At 36.7% G+C, this 24,984-nt stretch overlaps 1 protein-coding gene across 1 annotated transcript in view; it reads right to left on the bottom strand.

Annotated features, from left to right (window-relative positions):
• OSBPL11 (oxysterol binding protein like 11) overlaps window positions 1-24,984 on the bottom strand; it is an 86,174-nt gene that overhangs the window by 42,199 nt on the left and 18,991 nt on the right. Inside the window, exons 2-7 of the mRNA XM_043594400.1 lie at window positions 22,714-22,782; window positions 12,808-12,983; window positions 11,684-11,763; window positions 8,965-9,141; window positions 5,426-5,627; window positions 649-794 (exon numbers count right to left, since the gene is read on the bottom strand). Of these exons, the coding sequence (XP_043450335.1) occupies window positions 649-794; window positions 5,426-5,627; window positions 8,965-9,141; window positions 11,684-11,763; window positions 12,808-12,983; window positions 22,714-22,782 (850 nt within the window). The remainder of the gene's footprint in view (window positions 1-648; window positions 795-5,425; window positions 5,628-8,964; window positions 9,142-11,683; window positions 11,764-12,807; window positions 12,984-22,713; window positions 22,783-24,984) is intronic.

A 24,984-nucleotide genomic window follows, 5' to 3' on the forward strand; every position in this document is an offset into this window, starting at 1 on the left:
ATCTATGTAATTATCATGACCATAAAAATACCAGATGTGAACACAAAAGGTAAAAAGACCAATATGATTTGTTACAGTGGTGGAATTATGACTAGAATAAGATATTCTTTAGCTTCTGAGAAATGTGGAATGAAAAATACTTTATAAAAATATTATAAAACCCTGGGACTGTGCTATTTTGAGTAACACTTGAAAAAAACTGCTCTGGCAACGTGCTTACAACAAAAAGACTTAATAGTAAACTTTTATACTTGTAAACTTAATAGTAAGCATCCAGTAAATACTGTTAAATTAAGATAACGAAGTAAGAAATGTAACAGAGAAATATTGTACAAATAATAAAAGTTATTACCTAGAAAAATAAAAACATGCAAATCGCAATTTTAAAATACATTTTTAATCAAGCAAAAGTGAGCCCCAACTAAAAAAGGCACATAATTTAACCTGCAAAACACAACATGTGCAAGTATTATACAACAGACCTCTTTAAAGCCAATGCAGTTTACAGTAGAAGAACAATATCTAGAGTCTGCAAGAATGCTGCTCTGGTGTTAGGGTGACTTGTACGCCCTGACAAAGAAAAGAGACCTGAACCTTTTCAGTGATTCCTAGTTTTTACATCAAAACCGTATTTTCACATTACCTTACCCTTGCTAATGGTCCAGATTCTTCAACACACTGTTCTTCTGGGACTGCCACTGGTTTACTTTGCTCAGTTGCAAAAGGCTGGTCAGCTCCATTTTTATAGTGGTTTGATAAAGGTATCTTTGGTTCTAACCACTCGATTGTCGTTCCTGATGAAGTAAGAGAAAACTTTCGCTGAAACTTGCTCATAATCTGGAAAGTTCAGCAGATGTGGATTTTATTAAACGATTTTGTTTTGAGCCCACAAGACTAAAAGCAATTCAAGCTGTTAAGACACTCCGCAAAACGGCCACTTGTATCTCATTAGCATGAGCACCATGATTGGGTATTTTACCACAGAGCAGCTTGCAACTTGAAATCAGATACCTTTTAAAAGAATCAACCCTGAATAGGACTGAACAACTTCTTGGGCAAATCCGGAAACCATAATGTATTCCCACCTTTCATAGTTGATTTGTTACCCTTTCTGTAAAAATACCTAACTGCATTAGGATTTAAGAGTCACAATTACAGGAGGAGCCTGGAAGCATGCAACAGTAAAATTTTCTTCATTTTGGGACTGAATCTTATTCTCAGTAGCAATTTTCTAACCATTCAAGATAACCACCTTGAGCTAATATAACTGCAAATATATGTCCATTCCTCTTTTTTTCAATCATATAAAAAAGGTCCATATACTTTTAAACTGAAAGGCTCTTCTAGTGAATAAATAATAGGTGACCTAGTGAAAGACAGTGGTCACATTTAGAGACCTGTCATCTTCTCAATTAATGACTCAAATGTCTCTTATTACCCTCAACTAGTATAACAAAGTGGATTCTATGCCTAATCAATAATGGAAAATGTTCCATTTGATTTCAGAGGCTGATCTAGGTTTCACAGAAGCTTGATTATTAGAGTCCTACAGTAAGGGATGCTCAGACTACCACAGCAGAAATTACAAACATGAGGGAATTTACTTGAAATGCCAGACTTCAGTACAGGGATAAATTATGAAGTACCTACTAGGCTACTAGAGCATCCTGCCTTGCCACTCAGTTGTCTCATTTGGCACTGGGGGTGGGTATTCATGATTGGGGGAATGCCCTGGGTAAGTTCTAGGGGCCAGTTTAAAAATCCCAAAGAAATGAAAACATTTTGTTCCTATGTTAAAATGTTCATTCTTTTTAAAAAATGTTTATTTATTTATTTTGAGAGAGAGAGACAGACAGAGAGGAAGTGTGAGCAGGGGAGGAGCAGAGAGAGGGAGAGAATCCTAAGCAGGCTCCACTCAGTGCAGAGCCTGATGCGGGGCTTGAACCCACGAACCGAGAGATCATGACCTGAGCTGAAATCAAGAGTTTGACGCTTAACTGACTGAGCCACCCAGGCACCCCTGAAATGTTTATTCTAAATATCAATATCTAGATGTCATTACTTATAAAGATAAAATGCACACAAACACTAAATATAAGAGATCTGTTTTAAGAGACTGCTCAACCAGAGGTGCCTGAGGTCATGATCCCATGGTTCATGAGTTTAAGCCCTGATACATTGGGCTCCTTGCTGAGAGTGCACAGCCTGCTTGGGATTCTCTCTCTCCTCCTCTCTCTGCCCCTCCCCCATGCTCTCTCTCTCTCTCTGTCCCTCTCTCTCAAAATAAAAAAAATTTAGAACAATATATATTAAAGGGGCGCCTGGGTGGCTGAGTCAGTTAAGTGTCTGACTTCAGCTCAGGTCATGATCTCATGGTTCATGGGTTTGAGCCCGGCATCAGGATCTGTGCTGAGCTTAGAGCCTGAAGCCTGCTAAAGATTCTGTGTCTCCCTCTCTCTCTTCCCCTACCCCACTCATGCTCTGTCTCTGTCTCAAAAACAAATAAACATAAAAAAAAATTTTTAATAAAAAATATATATATTAAAGATTAAAAAAAATAACAGATTGCTCAACTGATTGGAAACCACAATACTCTTTATAAAACCAATCATCCGGTCTCAGGATCCCCCCCTAAATCAATGATCCTTATGGGACTAAACACTAATTTAAGCTTAGATTTGATTTCTTGTGTTATCTCAAAATTTGAGTGAAAAGGTAATTCAGTTTTTCTTTCCACGGTTATATTTTTATTCTCAAGTGACTAAAGAATAAATTTCTACAGACCTAATTTGAAAAACATGACCATTTACGGTAAGAAATACCAATACTAGTTAATCAATTCCACCACATATCCACAAATCCATGCTCCAAAACATAGTAATGAGAACAACTTTTAAATATTTCTGTAAAGTTTAGTCTGTTTCATTTGTTAATTAAAAATGCAAATTTAGGGGCGTCTGGGAGGCTCAGTCAGTTGAGCATCCCAACTCTCGATTTCAGCTCAGGTCATGTTCTTACGGTTCATGGGTTCAAGCCCTGCAGCTGGCTCTGTGCTGTGTCAGCATACAGCCTGCTTGGAATTCTCTCACCTTCTCTCTCTGCCCCTTCCCCACTCACTCTCTCTGTCTCTCAAAATAAATAAACTTAAAAAAAATGCAAATTTATATTGTACATGTTTCACTAATCATGAAGCAATCATTTAAAAATATAATTATGTATTAAACTACACAAATGAAATTTCTAAGAATTAAAAAAATTATATAGTATTTAATTAATCAAGGATTAAGCATCTAGTATCTAGCAGTGTGCTACTTGATGTGCTTTGCAAAAATTACATACCATCAATTGGAAATAAACTTTCATTTCCCTAACAAATTATTATTACCAACACTAGAATTAAACCAAATTTCATAGCTCAAGGTAACTCATCCCATGTTCAACACAGAACAGTTAAGTAAACCAAAGATCTATCCCTTGAAAGGAACATAATGCAGCCAATAAAAATTATATTTACCAAAAGCATAACATAAATTGGAAAATATACTTGATATTAAGTGAAAAGTGTAAGATAAAAATATATTTTTTCTAATAAAGATGGGGTAAAACAAAAACTAAGAAGGAAAGAAAACTTGGTGGGGTATGCACTAATATTAACAGTGGGAGTTTCTGGTTGGTAGGTTAATGCAGGATTTGTTTCTTTTTTCAATTGTATAATAGTTCCTAAAATTTTTTACAATGAGTGTCTGTTGCTCTACTATAGGAGAAAATTTTCATTGGACTTCTTACAATTCTTCCAAGGCCCCAGTGCATTTTCACAACTCACAACTTAGGTATCTTATCTCTTTGGAACACCCTCCAGTCTCTCCCCACCCCCCCTAAGCTAATTGTTTTTTTAGCTTTTCTAGGCATTTCCCAGACCTTTTTCTGTCAGAAGTATTGGTCCATTTATATATTCTCCCCAAGCATCTTGTTTCTATTATAAGCAACACTTTCCATATCACAGGTAAGTATTTACATGTTCATCCCCAAGTGAACTATGAGTTCCTTAAGGGAAACAAACATAGCTTATTGGCCTGTATAATACTGCCCTGACCTATACCTACAATTGACATTGAACATAGTTTGTTAGCTTGAAATATTGATTTAGGTGGGCATACATTTGAGAATGGAGGCTGTATTATACCCACATCAAGACCTGACTATGGAAACTTTTTCCTGGGCAGAGACTCATTATCTTTCTAAAATATCTTTCTTTCACAAAGGGGTTAATTGGGTAAGAGAACAATAAATTGTGAACCACTAAGTTACTACTATTTATTAAAACAGTGTGATGCAGATGGAGGAGTTGGGGAGATGTTGTTAAAAGGGTACAAACTTGCAACTAGAAGATGAATAAATTCTGGAGATATAATACACACCATAGTGATTATAGTCAAAATACAGTATTACATACTTCAAAGTTGCTAAGTGACAAGATCCTAAATGTTCTCACCACAAAAAAAGTATTAATTATGTGATATGATTGAGGTGTAGGCTTCAGTGGTAATCACGCTGCAATATGTATATGTATAAAATCAACATGCTGTGTACTTTAAACCTACACAATGTTATATGCCAATTATATCTCAATAAAGAAAAATGTGATTTTATTCATCTCATTTAACAGAAAACCTCATTTTTTGTCCTCCCACACAGTAACATTATTTTCCCCAGTAGATTAATTCCAACAAATAAGTGCTCTAAAATGCTAGATGTACACCTTCTTTTCAAACTAAAAAGTAACTGATAGACTTTAATATCTATATCTCAATATGGATATAATGAACTATGGACTAAACAAAAAGTTAAGAAATGGTCCCAATATTTCTACTAAAGTCAACTGGATGAATAATGATGCCACCAATATTAACAGAAATATAGGAGATGTGGGTTTTGAGTTCAATTTTCAACATGGGGAGTTGAGGTCTCCAAAGTGATATTCAACTATACTAAACATTAGGCCTAAAATCAATTTAGATATGAAAAAGGACACAATAAGAAGACTTTCTTTAACATTAAGGTGATAAGTAAAAACCAAGAGGCTCCTTGGGCACCTGGGTGGCTCAGTTACACGCCTGGTTACACGTCTGACTCAGTCTCAGCTCAGGTCATGATCTCACATTTCATGAGGTCACAGCGCGGAGCCTGCTTGGGATTCTCTCTCTCCCTCTCTTGCTGCTCTTCCCCACTTGCTCTCAAAATAAATAAATAAACTTAAATAAATAAATAAATAAATAAATAAATAAATAAATATAAAAACCAAGAAGAGGCTCCCTGGTTTCCTTTCTTTCTTTTTTTAGTTAAGACTTGTTAGGAATTAGAACAAATGCAATCTTTCCATGTGTAAGCCCTTAATGTGAAGCCCTACTTTTAATCTACAACTTACCTGAAGACAGTGAGCCCTTCTGATGTGATGCGTGCTGTAACTGCAGAATATGAAAGCAGTCGTTTAAGCAGTTCATAGTCGCCATGGAAGTAGCTTTGAGCATTAAGAGATCCTGGTCCAAGGAACTAAGATGGCCAGAAGCAGGAAGGCATTCAATTCGCCTAATTAAGTCTCTTTGTTGTCCTTCAGCATGAGACATCATCTAAGGGAAACAATAGTTCTGTGTGTCCCACTCATGATTTCTGTGTATCACATATACATACAATTTCCATTTTAATTACCATATTCAGTTTCTGAGCCATTTTTGGCACATATTAGGCTTAGAAATCTATTTCAAATTTGGCTATTCTCAATTAGTGAGCACTTAATAGTGCAACTGTGCAAAAGATGAGGACCTTTGGCAGCCACACTTTTTCTTTGGAAGCAACAAAGCTCAAAAGCCTTGACAAACCTTTTATTAACAGTATACATTTGTACAAGCCATCAAAAAAATATTCTGGATCATCTTCAATAGCATCATTAAATACATCATTACAAAGTAAAATTAGTTCCCAGTCTGGGCTCTTAAGCTCTTTCTTCTCAGCACCCCTAGTTAGGCTCAATCTGAACATACTTTGAAAACATGATGGTTTCCCTGCTTCCTTTTCTCTTAATCTAACTTTCTGGTCCCATTAGCCTGACTGTGGAGCAAGTGCTGTATATACATATACTTTTCAGGTTAAAAGAGTTTAATACACTCTGCTTTGATCAAGAGCTCTGTACACTTTTCCTAACAGAGCTAAGAGAATAACAATTCTTGATAAACAACCCAATATTTTTAAATGAAAACTGAATTTATTATGCTTAATTACTTTATTGAATATACTATGCTTAATTACTTAATTGTGAGCAGAAGTCTCTCAGATAGCCTATCTTTTGGACACTATCTTAATTCACATTGAAATGTGGAGAGACTCAGCTTTCAGAGGCTCTGTTTCAGATGATTTTTTTTTATTTATTCATTTTGGTGGGGGGGAGGAGAGGAAGGGAGGGAATGAGTAGGGGAGGGGCAGAGAGAGAAAGAGAGACAGAATCCCAAGCAAGCTCTGCGCCATCAGTGTAAAGCCCGATGTGGGGCTTGAACTCACAAACCATGAGATCATGACTTGAGCTGAGATCAAGAGTCAGATGCTTAACCAACTGAGCCACCCAAGCACCCCCCAGATGACTTTTAATACAGTTCATCAGAGGGCTAGTTAAAGAGAGATGCAAATATCCTACCAAAGAAATCCAGTGTGCCATACATGAAATAGCCCCTGAAAACATATGTCACAGTAATGGCTCAAACATTCATTCTTATCGGAAAAAAGGGGTTTTAAGTGAAAACTGTGGATATGAAGATATCCAAATGTACACATTTATACATGCATATATATGTGTGCTTTGTGTATGTTTTGTATATAAATTTTAGGACTAACTTCCAGTAATCCAAACTTATGAATAAGTGCAACCACTATGGCCAATGTTTGGCAATATTTACTAGAGTTAAATATACAGAGTTAGGGGTACCTGGGCGGCTCAGCTGGTTAAGTGTCTGACTCTTGATTTCGGCTCAGGTCATAATGTCATGGTTCGTGAGATCGAGCCCCACATGGGCTCTGTACTGACAGCGTGGAGAATGCTTGGGATTCTCTCTTGCCTTCTCTCTCTCAGAATAAATAAACTTAAAAAAATATAGAGAGAGTTAAATAATTATAACTTATGATCGAACAATTACACTCATATATGTAACCAACCGATATATAGATATGTATATATATGTTCAGCCCCACCACCCAACCTTGAGGGAGGGGAGGGGCTGGAGGATGAATTAATCACCAACAGCCAATGATTCAGTTGATCATGCCTACCTAATGAAGCCTCCATAAAAAACCCAAATGGAGGAAGCTCAGAGAGCTTCTGTTTGGTGAACACTTGGAGGTACTAGGAGGGTGGAGCTTCCACGACATTTCCCTCATATCTGGCTCTACACATCCCTTATATCTGTCTGTTCTTGAGTTATTTATAGTGTTGAAATAGAATTAAATTCTAGAACACATAGCTGGTGTCCACAAAGATTAGAGAATTGCTTGGTGGGGCAGCGGGGGGGCAGGGAACTCCATACATTCGGTGACCAGAGTACGTAAGTGTAGAGTGTTATTGTATAGCATGGGACAAACACGGGAATGTTTTTTCTTTACAGAATGACTATTAGAACTTATAGATATTCACACTTGGAGATATGTGGTAGACATTTCCTAAAAATTAAATAAAATAAACCTGTTACTTCAAGAAAAACCAACAGTATTTACTGCCAATTTTAAAATCTGAGATTTAAAATGAAAAGAATTTTGGAAAACCTTTATCTGTTACCAGAAGCTTGGCAACTTCCCAATATTGAAAGCCTTTTCTAATGAGATCAGTGAGGATGCTAATGAATAGGAATTTTTGATACTGTATGATAAGACAGATTAACATTTGCAAGACCTGCATAACTCTGTAAGACAGTATTTTCCAAATGACTAATGCATGATGTACAAAATCGTACAGAGATTAAAGATACATTCAAAGTGCAAGACAATCCGATAGATTTTCATGTAACAGAATATGAAAAGTTCAAGGATATATATTTGATTCCACACTGCATCGAACATTTAAGAAACTACTACTGTCAAGTTTTCATGCAGTACCAAAGAATAGCCATAATTATTTTAAAAGGCTATTAAAATATTCCTCTACTTTCCAAATCACGTACTTGTGTGAGGCCACTCACTACACAGATATCTAAAAGCTCTACTAAATTTAAGTCAGGAATATTTAGAACCTAACAACTATATCTTTTACTAACTAGAATTATTTGGTACTCAATTTGAAGGGGGAAATAGTGAGGCAAGGCAACATCAAGGATTTAACTATTCTATTATCGTGTATGTTTGGAATTGTCTACATATATCTTTTTTTTTTAAGTCACTTGTTTGGCCATATAGTCTTCACAATAGACTTAAAATCCATTTTGAGGGGCGCCTGGGTGGCTTGGTCGGTTGGGCGTCCGACTTCAGCTCAGGTCATGATCTCACGGTCCGTGAGTTCGAGCCCCGCGTCGGGCTCTGTGCTGACAGCTCAGAGCCTAGAGCCTGTTTCAGATTCTGTGTCTCCCTCTCTCTCTGCTCCTCCCCTGTTCATGCTCTGTCTCTCTCTGTCTCAAAAATAAATAAACGTTAAAAAAAGTTTAAAAAAAAAAAAACCATTTTGATCATGTTACATCAAAGGAGTCTATACTTCTACTTGAGAAATGAAAGATAGACTGCAAAATAAGAGTGTACCCAGGAAATGGTAAAGAAACGCAGGGCATCACCTATATAACCAGGGAATCTTCATGACTTAAAAATTGTCTCAGCATAGTAGACAGAAAACATTTGAGTGCCCCAGAAAACACAAACAGGATTCAATTTCTTTCGTGATAAAACCAAGCAAGTTAGATTATTTTGTGCATTTTTACTTGGACTTCAATTCATACTTACTTCTCTGACTTCCACAAGATGGTCTGGAGGTAAGTGAGCTCTTTTGTTCACTGATTGTAGTTTGGAATGTCCAACATTAAAAAAAGAAATGGCATTTTGACTTGGTCTCCTCTGGGATATAGGAGAATTACCACTAGATGCAAGTGAGAAGCTCCGTGATTTCAGAGGAGGATTATTCTATTAGACAAAACAAAACCATTCATTTTCAAAAACTTTAGGCTAACCCTCACCTATTATACACACACACACACACACACACACACACACACACACACACACTTTAGGCTTACACATGAATAGTTTTAAAAGTCAAATTAACCAGAATTGACTATAAGAACATTTCTGAAAACGATAAAATTTAAAACACCCAAAGTTTAAACATCTGACACATCCAAAAGTAAACTTATAATTTACTTAGAAAATTAATTCCAGGTTTGTATTGTCAAGAATATTTTTTCATATTTTACAAATATAGAACAAGAAACTTCTAATTTCAGATTTGTAAACACACTGATTGAAGCAAAATGTACTCAGCAATATTCAATATAATACATTTTCTAATATAGCATGCAAGTGTCTTTGGAATAAGCTAGTACTTTCTGATCACTGCCAATGATTGCAATCTTGTAGTACGAGTAAAGCTCTTGTGATGAATTTCCTGAAGACTGGGCAGTAGGCCTAAATCACAAACAACTTTTTAAAATTTATTTATGGGAAAAAAAAAAACCCTGGGGAAAAAAATCTTTTTTAAGTCAAGCTATTACCCAGGTATGGAATCCTTTAACTATGCTGCCTAGATGTTACTTTTTAGAGATCTCTAACCTCGGATTTCAAGTACTGAGACCATCCTGTCCATCTTAAAAAATAAAAAACATTCCAAAGAAGATATACGAATGATCAATAAACACATGGAAAGATGTTCAACATTACTAGTCATTAGGGAAATGAAATCAAAACCATAGTGAGATTCTACTTCACATATACCAAGATGCCTATTACAATAAAAAAAAAGAAGGGGGGGGCAATAACAAGTATTGGTGAGGATGTGGAAAAACTGAAACCTTCATACATTGCTGGTGAGAATGTGAAATGGTTCAGTCACTCTGAAAAAGTTTGGTGGCTCCTCAGAAAGTTAAACAGAGTACCACCACATGACCCAGTAATTCCACTGCTAAATATACATCTCACTGAAATCATGAGTTCTCACAAAAACCTATACACAAATGTTATTCATAATGACCACAAAATGGAAACAACCCAAATGCCCCCCAGCTGATGAGTGGATAAACATCCTGTGGTGTATTCATAATTGGAATATTATTTGGCCATAAAAATGAATAAAATATGATACATGCAATAACATGAATGAACCTTGAAAACATTACATGTACATAAAAGACCAAAGAACAAATAGAACTGGGGATGCCTGGGTGGCTCAGTTGGTTGAGCATCCAACTCTTGATTTTGGCTCAGGTCATGATCTTATGGTTGTGAGAGATCAAGCCCCACATCGAGCTCTGTGCTAAGCATGGAGCCTGCTTGGGAGTCTCTCTCCCTCTCTTTCTGCCTCTACCCCACTTGTGCTCTTTTTCTCTCTAAGTAAATAAACATTTAAAAAAAAAAAAGTAAAACTGAACATACAATAAAATTTGCTTTCTTTTTTTAAAAAATTTAAGGGGCGCCTGGGTGGCGCAGTCGGTTAAGCGTCCGACTTCAGCCAGGTCACGATCTCGCGGTCCGTGAGTTCGAGCCCCGCGTCAGGCTCTGGGCTGATGGCTCAGAGCCTGGAACCTGTTTCTGATTCTGTGTCTCCCTCTCTCTCTGCCCCTCCCCCGTTCATGCTCTGTCTCTCTCTGTCCCAAAAATAAATAAACGTTGAAAAAAAAAATTAAAAAAAAAAAAATTTAAAAACTTTTAAAATGTACTTATTTTTGAGAGACAGAGAAAGCAATCGGGGGAGGGGCAGAGGGAGAGAGAGAATCCCAAGCAGACACCCCACTGTCAGCCTGGAGCTCAACATGGGACTCAAACTCATGAACCATGAGACCATGACCTGAGCTGAAACCAAGAGGTGGCTGCTTAACCACCTGAGCCACCTGAGTGCCCAATAAAATTTGCTTTCTAACTCTAAAAAAAATTAAGCAAAATATAAGAAGCCAGACACAAAAAACCACATATTGTATGATTCTGTTTGTATAAAAGGCCCAGAATGGACAAATCCATAGAAACAGAAAATAGTGTTTGCCAGGGGCTTGGAAAGGGGAGAATAGGGAGTAACTGCTCATGGATATGAGTTTTTGGAGGGTGATGGGAACTAGACAGTTGCGATGGTTGCACAATCTTGTGAATATATTAAGACCAATGGAATTGCACACATTAAAGGGCAAACTGTAGGGGTGCCTGGGTGGCTCAGTCGGTTAAGCATCTGACTTTGGCTCAGGTCATGATCTCATGGTTCGTGAGTTCGAGCCCCACATCGGGCTCTATGCTGTCAGCACAGAGCCTGCTTCAGATTCTGTGTCTCCTTCTCTCTCTGCTCCTCCCCCACTCACATGTACATGCTGTCTCTCTCTCTCAACATAAATAAACATTAAAAAAAATTCAAAGGGTAAATTTTATGGTATGTGAATAGTCCCACAATTTAAAGACATAAAAAAATACAATAGAATATTCTTTTCCCCATTTTTATGCATTAATATCATATATGAAATCCACATACCTTTCCAATAGCTTCAGTGTGATGTTGTGTACATATCTGAAGTCTGCTAACCCAATGTTGTCGCTCTTTAGCATCTGTGGCTGATAAAAAGAATCTAAAAGTTATTCACTTTTGTATTTATTTTTGGAATAATTGTCTACAGCATGAAGAACAGATCATTTAAAATCAGGGATTGGCCTTACTCTCCCTAGAGCAAACATAGCAGTGAGGGAAGAAAAAGGCCCAAGCATCAACTTTGGTAGGTAACACAGTAGCTGGATGTGATGTGGATATTTCAGAAGGAGAATAAATTACATGCAACTAGACATGGATGAGATTTGACATGTCTTAAGTTTCTCATAAAAATATGCTCTGATTTAAAAAAAATAACTTTTATTAAGCATCTGATATATACTAGATATTTTTGTATCTTTTGCAGCATGCTCAGTTAGCATTACCATTGAATTAAATAAAAACACAAATTAAATTTATCTAAACAAAAGTTATATTTTTAAAATATGAACATTTTAATAAATCCCAACTTTTGTGTATTAGTTACTAAAAACCTCAAAGAGGGCATGCAAACTAAGTCAAGAAAGGGGTTAAATATAATCCATGGAAGACATAAAAAAATATCATTTAGAGGGGTGCCTGGGTGGCTCAGTCAGTTATGCATCTGACTTCAGCTCAGGTCATGATCTCATGGTTTGTGAGTGAGTTCGAGCCCCATATTGGGCTCTGCAGTGACAGTGCAGAGCCTGCTTGGAATCCTCTCTCTCCCTCTCTCTCTCTGCCCCTGTTGTGCTCATGCTCTCTCTCTCTGTCAAAATAAATAAATAAACTTAAAAAAATATATCATTTAGAGAAGCCTGTTTTTAGATTTTTCAGTAATCAGGGTTTTACGCACACAAATATTTTACAGGAGCCAATCGTAAACACACTTGTTCATTGTGCCACTTGAAAAAAGTTATTTATTAAAAGAGATTTCACAAATTCTTGTAGCAATTCTAAGATTTCGGATATTCTACCTACATCATTGATGAGAGTGGTTTCTGTTTCCAAAACCCAAATGAAAGCAGGGAAGTACATCAACTTCTCAAGGGAAGAAGAAAATCACACTATTAACTCTCATATCTCGATCATACCTCTGAGTTTATACTGTTCCCCACTGGCAGCATTTACAGTGAAAGTGTGAGAGTCCTCATCACTAGGTGATATTACAGCTCCTGCAAGCTGCAAAGTACCTCTGGGTTTTTGATTTCTAGACTGTTCATTCACAAAGTACTCCAATAACCCAGCTTCATTGTTTAAAACAAAAAACCTGTAATGAAAAAAAAAAGTCATAATTTTTAAAAATTCTCCTTGTCAAACTAAAGCAAAATAAGTTTCAATCACTACGCTTTGGAGTTTTTGCTATTAAAAAAATAAAATTCAAAAGCAGTTCAAGAAGCACTTGGAAACACTTAGTTGAATTTCCTAGCAATAAGCTTACTGAAAAATTGAATGAGTTTAATACATGATATAAAATTGGGGCACCTGGGTGGCTCAATAGGGTTAAACATCCGACTTTGGCTCTGGTCATGATCTCAGGATTCATGGTTCAAGCCCCACATTGGGCTCTGTGCTGACAGTTAGGAGCCTGGAGCCTGTTTTAGATTCCATGTCTCCCTCTCTTTCTGCCCTCCCCCTCGCACTCTCTCTCTCTCTAAAATAAACATTAAAAAATTTTTAATAATAAAATGAATGAATGAATGAATGAATGAATGAATGAAGGTATAAAACCTTCAACGGAGGGAGAGGCATTTAATAGGGAAGAGGCATACCAGATTATGCAAAAGGAAACAAAAGATAGAGTACCCTTTCAGAGGAAGATTTCACTCCAGAATTCATTAATGGGGAAGGTACACTGCCCAAAGACAAATGGTAGTGAGAATTTTTATTTAAAATTCACTGGAGAGGCACTTGGGTGGCTCAGCTGGTTAAGCATCTGACTTTGGCTCAGATCATAATCTCACAGTTTGTGAGTTCAAGCCCCGAATTCGGCTCTCTGCTGTCAACGCGGAGCCTGCTTCAAATCCTCTGTCTCCTTTTCCCTCTCCCTCTTTCTCTCAAAAATAAAGAAACATTTAAAAAAAATTCACTGCAAAAAAATCAAAATATGAACTCTGAGGATAACTAAAGGCTGGGTAAGAAAATGAATCTGATTTAAGATTTAATCAGTGAAATACACAATGAGAATAATGTCAGGGTAGAAAGATTTTGTGGGTGTATCATGAAATAGGTCACAACTTAAGACTACTTATCCTGTTTAAAAATGTAAAAGCTGCAACTGGAGATGCAGAAGCATAAGGAACTCGAAACTAAATGATGAAATACTGATACACTTTGGAAAAGAATTTGATGTTCTGATTTGGTTCCAGATTAACTACTTTAGGAAATATATTAATTCAGATTCCAATTTAAGTAATACAATAGTTCTTTTTTTTTTTAATCTAAAAAGTTTTAATTAAAAAAATTAATGTTTGTGTTCAGAGCAGTTTGGCATTCTACCGGTTACTGTATTCCATTAACACTAGACAATTTGATCCAGTTCAAGGTCCTAGAAGATACTGTCTTAAGCAACAGGCAACCATATCAACCATATCAAACTGGGAGAAAATGAATCAGCCCTCTATTCAAGGAAAGAAAAACTGCTCAGAAGCAAGCAAAAGTTGAAAGTGGTTGCCTGAGATGGGAGATGGAAAAGCAAAGAGCTATTGTTTCTCTTGTTCATCTTTTAGCATGCTTCTAATTTTTAAAATTATGTTCATGGGGCGCCTGGGTGACTCAGTTGGTTAAGTGTCCGACTTCGGTTCAGGTCATGATCTCATGGTTAGTGAGTTTGAACCCTGCGTTGGGCTCTGCACTGACAGTTTAGAGCCTGAAGCCTGCTTCAGATTCTGTGTCTCCCTCTCTTTCTCTGCCCCTCCCCTGCCTGTGTGCTCGCTCACTCGCACTCTCTCTCTGTCTAAAATAAACAAACCTAAAAACTAAACTAAAATAATGTTCACGTATTTTGATTTTAAAAATTAGTATTTTTGAGAGCTTTTACGTTTCCATTTCTTTAATTACTAGAAGAATTAAACACTTTTTCATGTGTTTATGGACCATCCAGTTCTATTTAGTGAACTGCTCATCACACTTTGCCCATTTTTAATGGGGTTATCTTTATTTTCCAAAATATTTGAAGAAATTATTTGAATTAACACAAGATAGTCACTGACATTATCTTCAATTTCTAAAACATAAGCACAAAACATAAAATGCACATATGAATCTGCTATTTTCTGAATGTGTCCCCTCAAACTTCTAAATTGAAATCTTAACCCCTAAGGTAGCAGTATTAAGAAACAGAGCCTTAAGAAGACTCATGAATGAGATTAGTGCCCTTATAAGAGACCCAAGAGCTCTTCCTTGACTCTTTTTCAGCCATCTGAGAATATAAGAAGTCTATGATAGGAAAAGGGTCCTCACCCAACAATGCTGGCACTCTGATCTTGAACTTCCAACCTCCAGAACTATGAGAAATGTTTATAACTCACCCTGTATATAAGTCATTCTGTAGTATTTTGTTATAGCAACACTAATGCACTAAGAAATGAATCTACCTCAAAAAATTTCATCAAATAAACAGGAGTGGGGTAGTATGTAAGCAATCTCTTCAAATTGTATGGAATTTGCATTATATTTCAATAAAGCTGTTAAACAAAAAGAACAAACAAAAATGAAAGGAAGGAAGGAAGGAAAAAGAAATCTCTTTTCACTGTTCTAAACAGTGAGTACAATTCATTTCAAATAACCAAGGAAAATACTGGTCTCTTCTCTCAAAAGAGGTCAAAGCAAATTCAGAGTAGAATGTTTGGAAATCTCAAGTTTGCTGTGAACAATTTATCTCAAAAGCACTACCACAAATTTACAATATGGGAGGCACCCACCTAGATACACAGAAAATAATGGTGAGGAGGGACTGGTGAAATGATAGAAATAGCCAATAACTGAACAGCATGGTGATTATAGTCAATAACACTATATTGCATACTTGAAAGTTGCTGAGAGTAGATCTTAAAAGTTCTCATCACACACAAAAAAGTTTTGTAACAATGCATGGTGACGAGGTTAGCTAGACTTATTGTGGTGATCATTTCACAATATATACAGATATATCAAATCATCGTTGTATACCTGAAACTAATGTAATGTTACATGTCAATTATAACTCAATAAAAAAAATGAGGGACACCTGGGTGGCTCAGTCGGTTAAATGCACAACTCTTGACTTTGAGGTCACAATGTCATGGTTCATGAAATCAAGCCCCACAACAGACTCTACACTGACGGCATGGAGCCTACTTGGGATTCTCTCTCTCCTTCTCTCTCTACCCCTTCCCTGCTTGTTCTCTCTCAAAATAAGTAAATAAACTTAAAAAAAGATAGTTAAATAAGCCAATAACTGATCATTTTTTATTTTACTTTTTTTTTTTTTTGAGAGATTAAGAGAGAAAATGCAAGTGGGGGAAGGACAGAGAGAGAGAGGGAAAAAGAGAATCTTAAGCAGCCTCCACACCCAATGAGGGACTTGATCTCACAACCATGAGATCATGACCTGAGCCAAAATCAAAAGTTGGATGCTTAAATGACTGACCTACCCACTACCCCTGATCTTTTTCATACCAAGATGATGCTATTGGCCCACTGGCATAATAGAGCAATTTGGGCTATCTTTCATCATACATAGTTTAATCTAAATGTTCCTCCTTTATCCCTTCTATGGGGAGAAATTTTACAAGATGTTTAGTTTGGAGATAGAGAGGCAATCTACATAGTGAGAAAATTTAACAAACCTATATTTCCCAGGAGGTAATTGACTCTTGATGGAGGCATTCTGAGCAAGTTGGCCTAACCAATAAACTAAACCAATAAAGAAAATGTAGAAACAAAGATTAAATGTAACAGGGAAACAAGATTTAGCATGAACCCTGACATGCAGAAAAATTCAGCTAAGTTGTTAAAAGAAAATACTGTTAAAATTGTCAAATAATTATTTACTTTTTTGCAGTAAAAATTGTCAATTTGGGGAAATGACTTATCTTTGAAATAACCAACAACGTAAAATGAAGTATCATCAAAATACAACTTTAATCTAAAAATATTGACTTGGAAGTCTATCTTGTAACGACAAAAATAAACTTTAGAGAAATTTTTGTAAGGAAAGGCAGCCATGTGCAACCAGTGGCCAATGGATCTTTTTGGTGGGCCTTTATGCAATGATAAACACCTGTCACTTCTTCCCATGGTCTCAAGTTGCCACTGACCTGAAATGCCATCTTGAAAATATACTAACTTTGATATATTTGTGTATGTTTTGGAGCTTTCTTACTCTGTTCCACTTCTGAGGGTTTCTCAGTATTATTCAATATTACAAGAATGAGTTAGGGGCGCCTGGGTGGCGCAGTCGGTTAAGCGTCCGACTTCAGCCAGGTCACGATCTCGCGGTCCGTGAGATCGAGCCCCGCATCGGGCTCTGGGCTGACGGCTCGGAGCCTGGAGCCTGTTTCCGATTCTGTGTCTCCCTCTCTCTCTGCCCCTCCCCCGTTCATGCTCTGTCTCTCTCTGTCCCAAAAATAAATAAACGATGAAAAAAAAAAAAAAAAAAAAGAATGAGTTGTTGATGGGGTGCATGGGTGGCTCAGTTAGTTAAGTGTCCAATTTCAGCTCAGGTCATGATCCTGTAGTCTGTGAGTTTAAGCCCCACATCGGGCTCTGAGATAACAGCTCAGAGCCTGGAGCCTGCTTCAGATTCTATGTCTCCCTCTCTCTCTGCCCCTCCCCTGCTTGTGCTGTGTCTCCCTCTCTCTCTTTCTCTCTCTCAAAAATAAATAAACATTAAAAAAAATTAAAAAAAAAAAACAAGAATGACAGTTGTTGGATGTTGGGGGAGAAAGTTAACCTATCTTGCTTTTAAGAAAGAGAACAAAGAATAGTGCTAAAAGCAAAGTGACATAACAATTTTAAAAATTAATAATCCATGTCATTTGAATGTATAAGCCTTCAAACAATTTTTAAAAACCTGAAATGAAAAATATAACATGAAAAAATTACCTTGACTTTGCTTTTTTTTTCTTAATAAAAGATGGAAACCTTGGAGAAGTGCCCTTCTCACTTAAGTAGGGATGATTCCCTTCTAAGTTTTCATACTCAGCTTTGGCCTGTTTTATGATCTCCAACTTCCTACATGCCACTCTTATTTGGATTACCTAATGTCACTTCCAAATAAACATAGCCCAAACTGCCATCTCTATTAAACAATCACATTTTCACTCAGTGCTTCCATTCTTTAAAATGTCTGAAAATCATTCTTTCATAAATTATATACCATTTTCAAGTTGTTTAAGATAGGAAAGTAAGTTCAGCTCCTGTTAGGGGCGCCTGGGTGCTTCAATTGGTTGAGCGTCAGACTTTGACTCAAGCCATGATCTTGCGGTTTGTGAGTTCAAGTCCCACATTGGGCTCTGTGCTGACAGTTCAGAGCCTAGAGCCTGTTTCAGGTCTGTGTCTCCCTCTCTCTCTGCCCCTTGCACTCGTGCTCCATCTCTCTCTCTCTCAAAAATAAATAAACATTAAAAAATTAAAAAAAAAAATCAGATCCTGTTATTCTATCACAGCCAAAAGTAGAAGCCTCAAAATGACATGTGAATTAGAAGCAACATGATAATAATGTAAAAACATAGACTTTGGAGTCAGAAGTATTTGGGTTCAAATTCCAGTATTACAATTTTTAAAAAGTTAAAAACCACAGTGAGATACCACTTCACACCTATTATGACGGCCATTACTAAGAAGAAAGAAAAAGAAAATAACAAGTGTTGGTGAGGATGTGGAGAAATGACATTTGTGCACAACCAGTAGGAATGTAAAACGGTGCAGCAGCTATGGAAAATGGCACGGAAATTCCCCAAAAATTTAAATATAAAATTACCATATGATCCAGTAATTCCACTTCTGGGTATATATACAATAGACATGAAAGATGAGACTTGAACAAATATTTGTACAGCAATACTCATAACAGCATTACTCACAATAGCTAAAAGGTACAAGCAACCCACATGTCCATTAGCAGATGAATAGATAAAGTATGATACATATATTCAGTAGAATATTATTCAGCCTTAAAAAGGAAGGAAATTCTAATACATGTTATAACATGGATAAACCTTGAAGACATTATACTCAGTGAAATAAGCCAGGCACAATATTTGTTCCTCTGTATGATTTCACTTTTATGAGGTAGGTATGTAGTCAAAGCACAGAGAAAGAAATTAGAATGGTGGTTGCCAAGGGCTTGGGGGAGAGAGAAATGGGGAATTATTGTTTAGTGGGTACAGTTTCAGTTTCAGAAGATGCAAAAAGTTCTACAGATAGATAATGGTTATGAATGCACAACAATGAATGCATTTAGTGCCACTGAACTGAACATTTATACAAGGTTAAAATGATAAATTTTATTTTGTGTATATTTTCCCACAATAAAAAAAATAATAATAAAAGTTTAATCCCCTGCTTCGCAACTACCAATTCTACAAAGTATGTAAGATAGCTGGTTTTCCTTCTCACAGACTACCTGTATGACCTTGGGCTGGCTATTTAAACTCTCCAAGGTCCCAGAGAAGTTTGAGGATCCTGCACAAAACAGGCAACTAAACACAAATTTGTTTGCTGCCTCCAAACCATCCTAAAAGCCTAATCACCACAGATATTTTTAAAAGCCCAAGGCAGGGGAACAAGCAATTATAACCCTAATATAATAGTAACTTTTGTCTCTTCAATGAGGTGTTGGTGAAACTGGACAACTACATGCAATTCAGCCAGCTGGGTGGCTCAGTTGGTTGAGCCGCCCACTCTTGATTTCAGCTCAGGTCGTGATCTCGCTGTTTGTGGGCTCAAGCCCCACATCAGGCTCCTGCTGACAGCACGAAGCCTGCTTGGGTTTCTCTCTCTCCCTCTCTCTCTCACAAAATAAATAAACTTAAAAAAAAAAACAACTCAAAATGGATTAAAGACTTAACTATAAGAACTGCAACCATAACACTTCCAGAAAAAAACATAGGCAGTAGGCTCTTTGACACTGGTCTTAGCAATATTATTTTGGATCTGTCTCTTCAGACAAGGACAACAAAAGCAAAAATAAACAACTGGGACTACATCAAACTAAAAATCTTTTATTTTTATTTATTTACTTGTTAAGTTTTTTAAATGTACATCCAAATTAGTTAGCATATAGTGCAACAATGATTTCAGAAGTAGATTCCTTAATGCCCCTTACCCATTTAGCCCATCCCTCCTCCCACACCCCCTCCAGTAATCCTCTGTTTGTTCTCCATATTTATGAGTCTCTTATGCTTTGTCCCCCTCCCTGTTTTTATATTATTTTTGTTTCCCTTCCCTTATGTTCATCTGTTTTGTCTCTTAAAGTCCTCATATGAGTGAAGTCATGATATTTGTCTTTCTCTGACTGACTGATTTCACTTATCATAACACCTTCCAGTTCCATCCACGTCGTTGCAAATGGCAAGATTTCATTCTTTTTGATTGCCAAGTAATACTCCATTGTATATATATACCACATCTTCTTTATCCATTCATCCATCGATGAACATTTGGGCTCTTTCCATACTTTGGCTATTGTTGATAATGCTGCTATAAACATTGGGGTGCATGTGTCCCTTCAAAACAGCATGCCTATATCCTTTGGATAAATACCTAGTAGTGCAATTGCTGGGTCATAGGGTAGTTCTATTTTTAGTTTTTTGAGGAACCTCCATACTGTTTTCCAGAGTGGCTGCACCAGCTTGCATTCCCATTTTTTTTTTTTAATTTTTAACATTTATTTATTTTTGAGAGAGAGAGAGAAAGAGAGACAGAGTGCAACTGGGGGAGGGGCACAGAGAGGTGGAGACAGATCTAAGGCAGGCTCCAGGCTCTGAGCTGTTAGCACAGAGCCTGACGTGGGGCTCGAACTCACAAGCAGTGAGATCATGACCGAGCCAAAGTCGGACACCCAACCAACTGAGCCACCCAGGCACCCCTAAACTAAAATCTTTTGCATAGTGAAGAAACCCATCAACAAAATGAAAAGGCAACCTATTGAATGGGAGAAGATATTTGCAAATGATATATCCAATAAGGGTAACATCTAAATATATAAAGAACTCATAAAATTCAGTATCAAAAAAAAAAACAATCCAGTTAAAATATGGGCAGAGGACTTGAATAGAAATTTCTCCAAAAAAGACAATCAGATGGTCAACAGGCATATGAAAAGATGCTCAATATCACTCAGGGAAATGCAAATCAAAACTACAATGAGATATCATCTCTACCTGTTAGAATGCCTACAATCAAAAACACAAGAAATAACAAGTGCTGGCAAAGATATGGAGAAAAAGGAACCCTCACTCAGGCACTGTTGGTGGGAATGCAAACTGGTGCAACCACTGTGGAAAATAGTATGGAGGTTCCTCAAAAAATTAAAAATAGAACTGCCCTATGATCCAGCAATTGCACTACTGGGTATTTACCCAAAGAATAAAAAAACACTAATTCCAAGGGATACATGCCCCATGTTTATAGCAGCATTATTTACTGTAGCCAAGATATAGAAGCAGCCCAAGTATCCATCAACTAATGAATGGATAAAGAAGATGCGATATACATACATATACATACATACATACATACGTGTGTGTGTGTGTGTGTGTGTGTGTGTGTGTGTGTACTATTTGTGTATTATTTGGCCATACAAAAAGAATGAAATCTTTCCATTAGCAACAATATGGGTGAAGCTAGAGAGTATTATGGTAAGTGAAAAAAGTGAGTCAGATAAGGACAAATACCATATTATGATTTCACTCATGTGGAATTTAAGAAACAAAACAAAGGAACAAAGAGGAAAAAAGAGACAAACCAAGAAAAAGACTCTTAACTATAGAGAACAAACTAATGATTACCGGGGGGGGGGGGGGGGGGGGGAGGGGGGGAGGGGGGGAGGGCATGGGTGGAGGGATGGGTAAAATAGGAAAAAAATAAAAATAAAAAAAAATAAAAATAGAACTACCATATGATACAACAATTCCACTTCTAGGAATTTATCTGAAAAAAATGAAAACACTAATTTGAAAAAACACATGTACCCTATGTGCATTACAGCATTATTTACAATAGCCAAGATATGGAAGGAACCTAAATGTGTATTGATAAGATGAATGGGTGAAAAAAATATGGTACAGGTATAGATACACACAAACACACATACACAATGATATATTACTCAGCCATAAAAAAGAATGAAACATTGCCACTGTTGACAACATGGATGAGCTTAGAGGACATTACACTAAGTGATATAAGTCAGACAGAAAGACAAAAATACCGTATAATTTCACTTATATCTGGAATCTAAAAAACAAAACCAACACACAAAACAGAAACAGATTCACTGATATAGAAACGAACTGATGGTTGTTAGATGAGGTGGGGTAAATAATATAGGTAAACAGGATTAAGAGGTACAATCTTCCAGTTATAAAGTAAGACAAAAGGATGTAATGTACACCATAAGAAATGCAGTCTAATACTTTAACAACTTGGTATGGTGACAGATGGTAACCAGGCTTACTAATGTGACCATTTTGTAATACATATAAATATCAACTCACTATGTTTTAGTATACCTGAAACCAATAAAATACCCTATATTGTATTTCTATGTCTATAATTCTTCAATAAAAAAATATATATTAACTTTTGAGATATTTGGAGCCTGCCATCTAGACAGATGTCAATTCCTCTCACCCTCTAAAAAGCAGAATTCATTGGACTTTTACATAACTATAAAACCTTCTCTAAAGAAGGTTTCCCATCCATGTTTGTACTGAAGTAATTTCAGAATATAAAATTATCAGCCCCACTTCTGGTCTCTTGGGAGAGGGATATAACACAGAAAAATCACTTACCTGTACTGCCACCCAGTGACAAGGTTGGTGTACTTCATTAAGTAGCCATATACATTTTCCATGTGATCACTGTTTCAAAAAAAATCAGAATGCACCAGAGTCAGTGAAAATTAGAAGAAATATCAGGAAGTTAACTGAACAATTTAAAAAATAGCTGTAGACACATATGTGTTCTACAAATGCTTCAAACTTTCTTCAGAAGTCAAATTTATAGGGCTGCCTGGTTGACTCAGTACAGCATGCAACTATTGATCACAGGGTTGTGAGTTCAAGCCTCACATTGGGCATGGAGTCTACTTAAAAAAAATAAGAAGTAAAATTTATAGGTTAACAAATAGAGGTATTTAATCTCCCAAATTTGATATCCATAGGCCTTTATTTTACCAGATTTCTTCAGAACAAGTATAATCCCCCATAAGTTATTATAGATCATAATATTTCAAATATAAAACCATTATATAAATATAAAATTATATAAATATAAAACAAATATACTATAAATATAAATATTTTATATATAACAATTAAATACTAAAGAAATAAAATAGTTTTATGATTCTAGAATAAACCAAAAAGGGTCTCTAAATTAAACAATGCCTCTTCACTCCGGTGGGACACATAAGAGACCAATCTGTTCTGTCTCTGATTCCTTGGGCTTCCAAGACATAGGTCCTGTTTTTGGTGAGAGTGACCCCTCACTCCTGCTCCACCTCAGGTATGAAGCAAACACTATCAGTTTTGCCACTGGAAAGATTTTATTTGGGACTTGTGTCATTAGCCTTATTACAACTGAGTTTCTTCACTTCCTGCCCCCTTTTTTTCCACTTTATTACATGTATGTTCTGGTATAGTGATACATAGAAAATCCAAGACCTCATTGATATTTCTTTCCAATATATTAAGGTTCCTCATACATATGAAAACATATTAAAGTTAGACCTACACAGACTATTTGTTGATAATGGGCTTGATTTGTTTTGTAGTTTACATCAGAATTCCTTTTAAACTCACCTACTGTAAAGTTTTAAATTTACGCTATAAAATGCAATGGATATTCATCATTTATTTTCTTTACTATCCCTAAATCACAGAGCATATTTGGTAAAATTTCAGCTAACCTGCATAAAGGAAACTGACAATGTGAGGCAAATGGCAACCTTTCAAACATGGATGTTAAAGGCAAAAGCAAGGGAGAAATCAAAACAGATTTAGATTGATCTCAATGACAAATAAAAAGAGCTAAAGATAAAGACTCTCTCAGGAAAACAAAATAACCAAATTGATTATAAGATTTAGCAGCTATTACTGGGCAGTGAGTAGGAGATGCCTCAGGAATAAACTCAATGTTGAGTGTCTTTCCAGTCTCATTTCCTCAAAGTGCTTGAAAATAAAGATCAAATCTGAAAATAAAGATGTGATCCCATGACTGAGTATATGTTTTTTGTTCTAAGGCTTTTTCATTCTAAGGCTAGCAAACAACATTGTTGATTAATATTAAGTCAAACTACTCGAGTCCTTTGGATTTTATAAGGTCACACTAATCTCAAGAAGACAAAGGTTATCAACTTCTCAAATGCTAACCCAAAGTTCTGTTACATATTATGTCATGTTAAAATTGACAGTCCCAGTTGAATTCCCATTTAAACACTTTCTAAAGCCTACATCTAGAAGAAAGGATTTTCTCTGGAAACCCAGCCCTTTGGGTTTTTGCTGGAGTTCCTCTAGTTGCAGCCCAGGTCACATCAAAGCTATCTCTCTTTCAGCTCCACTGGTACTTAGAAAAGCAGGAAGATATTTTTCTTGTATGGCTCCCACATCTTTCCCAAGCTTCAGGCTTAAATAGTTCTTTGGGGTCACTGGAATCCCAGTGCCCCTGGACTCTGCCCAAAAATAACTTCCCAAAGAGTTCCTCCTCTGTTTTAGGTATTTAACACACAGCTCAGCTTCCCTCAACTGTTCTTGCCCTCAAAATTTATTCCTTCACTTATATATGGACTCTAAAAATCAGGGTGCCCGGATGGCTTAGCTGGCTAAGCGTCCAACTTCAGCTCAGGTCATGATCTCACATCTTGTGCGTTCAAGCCCCACCTCGGGCTCTGCCCCTCCCCGACTCATGCTCTGTCTCTCTCAAAAATAAACAAACATTAAAAAAAAATTTAGGGGCGCCTGGGTGGCGCAGTCGGTTAAGCGTCCGACTTCAGCCAGGTCACGATCTTGCGGTCCGTGAGTTCGAGCCCCGCGTCAGGCTCTGGGCTGATGGCTTGGAGCCTG

Source organism: Prionailurus bengalensis, chromosome C2 (genome assembly GCF_016509475.1).
Source record: "Prionailurus bengalensis isolate Pbe53 chromosome C2, Fcat_Pben_1.1_paternal_pri, whole genome shotgun sequence".
In the NCBI taxonomy this organism is placed as follows: domain Eukaryota; kingdom Metazoa; phylum Chordata; class Mammalia; order Carnivora; family Felidae; genus Prionailurus; species Prionailurus bengalensis.